General features: G+C 36.1%; 1 protein-coding gene across 1 annotated transcript; it reads right to left on the reverse strand.

The window, feature by feature from the left end:
* Positions 1–225: 225 nt before the first annotated feature.
* Positions 226–1,596, reverse strand: LOC123543016 (uncharacterized). The gene has a single exon (XM_053532032.1). The coding sequence runs from the start codon at positions 1,594–1,596 to the stop codon at positions 226–228; it is 1,371 nt and encodes a 456-aa protein (XP_053388007.1).
* Positions 1,597–2,170: the final 574 nt, after the last annotated feature.

A 2,170-nucleotide genomic window follows, 5' to 3' on the forward strand; every position in this document is an offset into this window, starting at 1 on the left:
CTAATTTTTTTGCAATTTAAATATTATCATTTTCACACACTTGAACAATTTGATATGTCTTTAGCCCTTTACGTATAGTATGTTAAAATATATTCTGTAACTTTTGCTGTACAAGACGACTTTTCCGACGTTATTTATTAATCTCAGTTAAGGTTCAAATTGTTTTCAACTTTTCCTTTTCGGCAAATTTGTAAATTTCAGACAGAGTAAAGTATGTTATTGAATTTATAATGTAATTTTTAGTAACTGCAACTTTGCACCAGCAGTCGCGCAATTAGTGACAGCTATAACTGATTTGTCTTTGGAAACACAGACTCTGTATGGATATCCCATATCTAACTTGTACGATGATATGACACGACCTGTTTGGGAGATCTGTACAATGGAATGTGTTTCATTACTGCAAACCAGGATACAGTCGGATGTGCCTACTGCTACACCACATGGTTCCTTGATTTGGTCGTCCTTGACAACAACTCTGGTGTTACTCCTGATGTCATATATGTATACTGTATGTTCGTTCTCATCGGTGAGAACTACTTTGTCACTTTTCCTAATATATGTACAAACACTTGTGCCTACAGAATACTTCTTGTTTGGAAAGTTTATACTGAAATCTTTCTCTTCTCCTGACAAAGACAAAATACGAACAGGCTTTGTTTCATCGTTGGCTCCAACAACAAAGTGTCTCTCATCTTTCGAACATATAGTCTCGTATTTTGTATTAACTTTACATGTCCTGATCAAAGTTATGTCATTTGATTTACTGACACGTAGAATGTCTATCTTGTATTCACTGGCACTAGTTATTGCCACTTCGTCCTCAGATACAGCAACTACACCCTGTGGGTTATACAATAACTGGTAGTGTCCTACTTTTTCGAGCTTCTTATTATAAATCAGACATTTTTTATTTTCATTATCCACAACAACCAGTCTACCATCCGGTAGGAAATCTAATCCTGAGAAGAACGGTTCAATGCCATCATCTCCAGTCTTTTTCAGATCAATGAAAGCAAGTTTCATTAACTTAACAATCGGATCAACAGGTGCGATGGATTTCACACCTTCCGATAGAGAGTATTTTATTGTCAGTTGTCCTGGAACGTAATCCGAAATCGATAGTGGGGTTAGTTTCAATTTTTCATCAAAATCAAATGAAATGGTCACCGTCTCTAACCTCTGACATTCCTTGTCAACGTTGCTGCTAAGTTCATTGACATATCTCTTCATTCTATGTTGCAGTATAAACTGTTCTGATGGTGTTCCGTTCTGATGAACGTTATCAATTGTTTCCAGAGATGTTGTTGCATTAGCAACATGTTTCTCACTATCAGACTGCTTTTTATTCAGCTTATCGAGTGTTTCTGTCTTAAATGATTCAGCGTCCTTAGCAACAGAAACTTCTAAATCGTCAAACATTTTCATTACATTATCACGCATTCGTCTGATTTTTACAGTTACTTCTTTAACATCTTTATTCAGTCGTTCCTTTGATGACTTAGTATATTTAACGACGGTTTCAGCTTTCTTTCTTATTTCCTGCAATTTAACCTTTAATTGGGAACGCGTTGATTCAGGCCTACCCGCGATCATCCTAATTTCTACGACACTGTGACATTTCCGGTGACCAACAATGGCACAGGTACTGCAGCAGAGCTTATTCTCATCTTCGCAAAAAAATTTTAAAGTTTTTTTGTGCTCTTCACATTGGTCTAATCCTTTCATATTAAACGAGACTGGTTTCGCCTTAAATTCTTTTGCGTTCTCTAATTTGTGATTTTTCATGAAAACATACGATTTGTGTATGTTTGAACAATCCTTGCACTGAAATTCATCACAAATAGAGCAAAACACATCAGCTTCTGTTTGTTTATCCTTACTTGAACATGGTTGACATAATATTTGCTCTATTCGTCCAGGAATTGCTCGCTGTTCAGTCAGTAAGATTTCAGTGAACACCCCTTAAATTATTAATGGTATTGCCTGAGCGGATTGATGGACTAGTCCATTTAAAAATATTAGCGGGCTAAAAGTAAATTTTTAAAATCGTGTGATTTACTAGACACCTGCGTATTTCTTCAACATTTTTCATGTGATTTACTTTAACACTCAAGTAGGATACAGTTGAACCTGTCTTAGCGGTCACCTGTATTAAGCAGCAGCCGAT

The sequence above is a fragment of the Mercenaria mercenaria genome, chromosome 19, assembly GCF_021730395.1.
Source record: "Mercenaria mercenaria strain notata chromosome 19, MADL_Memer_1, whole genome shotgun sequence".
In the NCBI taxonomy this organism is placed as follows: Eukaryota; Metazoa; Mollusca; class Bivalvia; order Venerida; family Veneridae; genus Mercenaria; species Mercenaria mercenaria.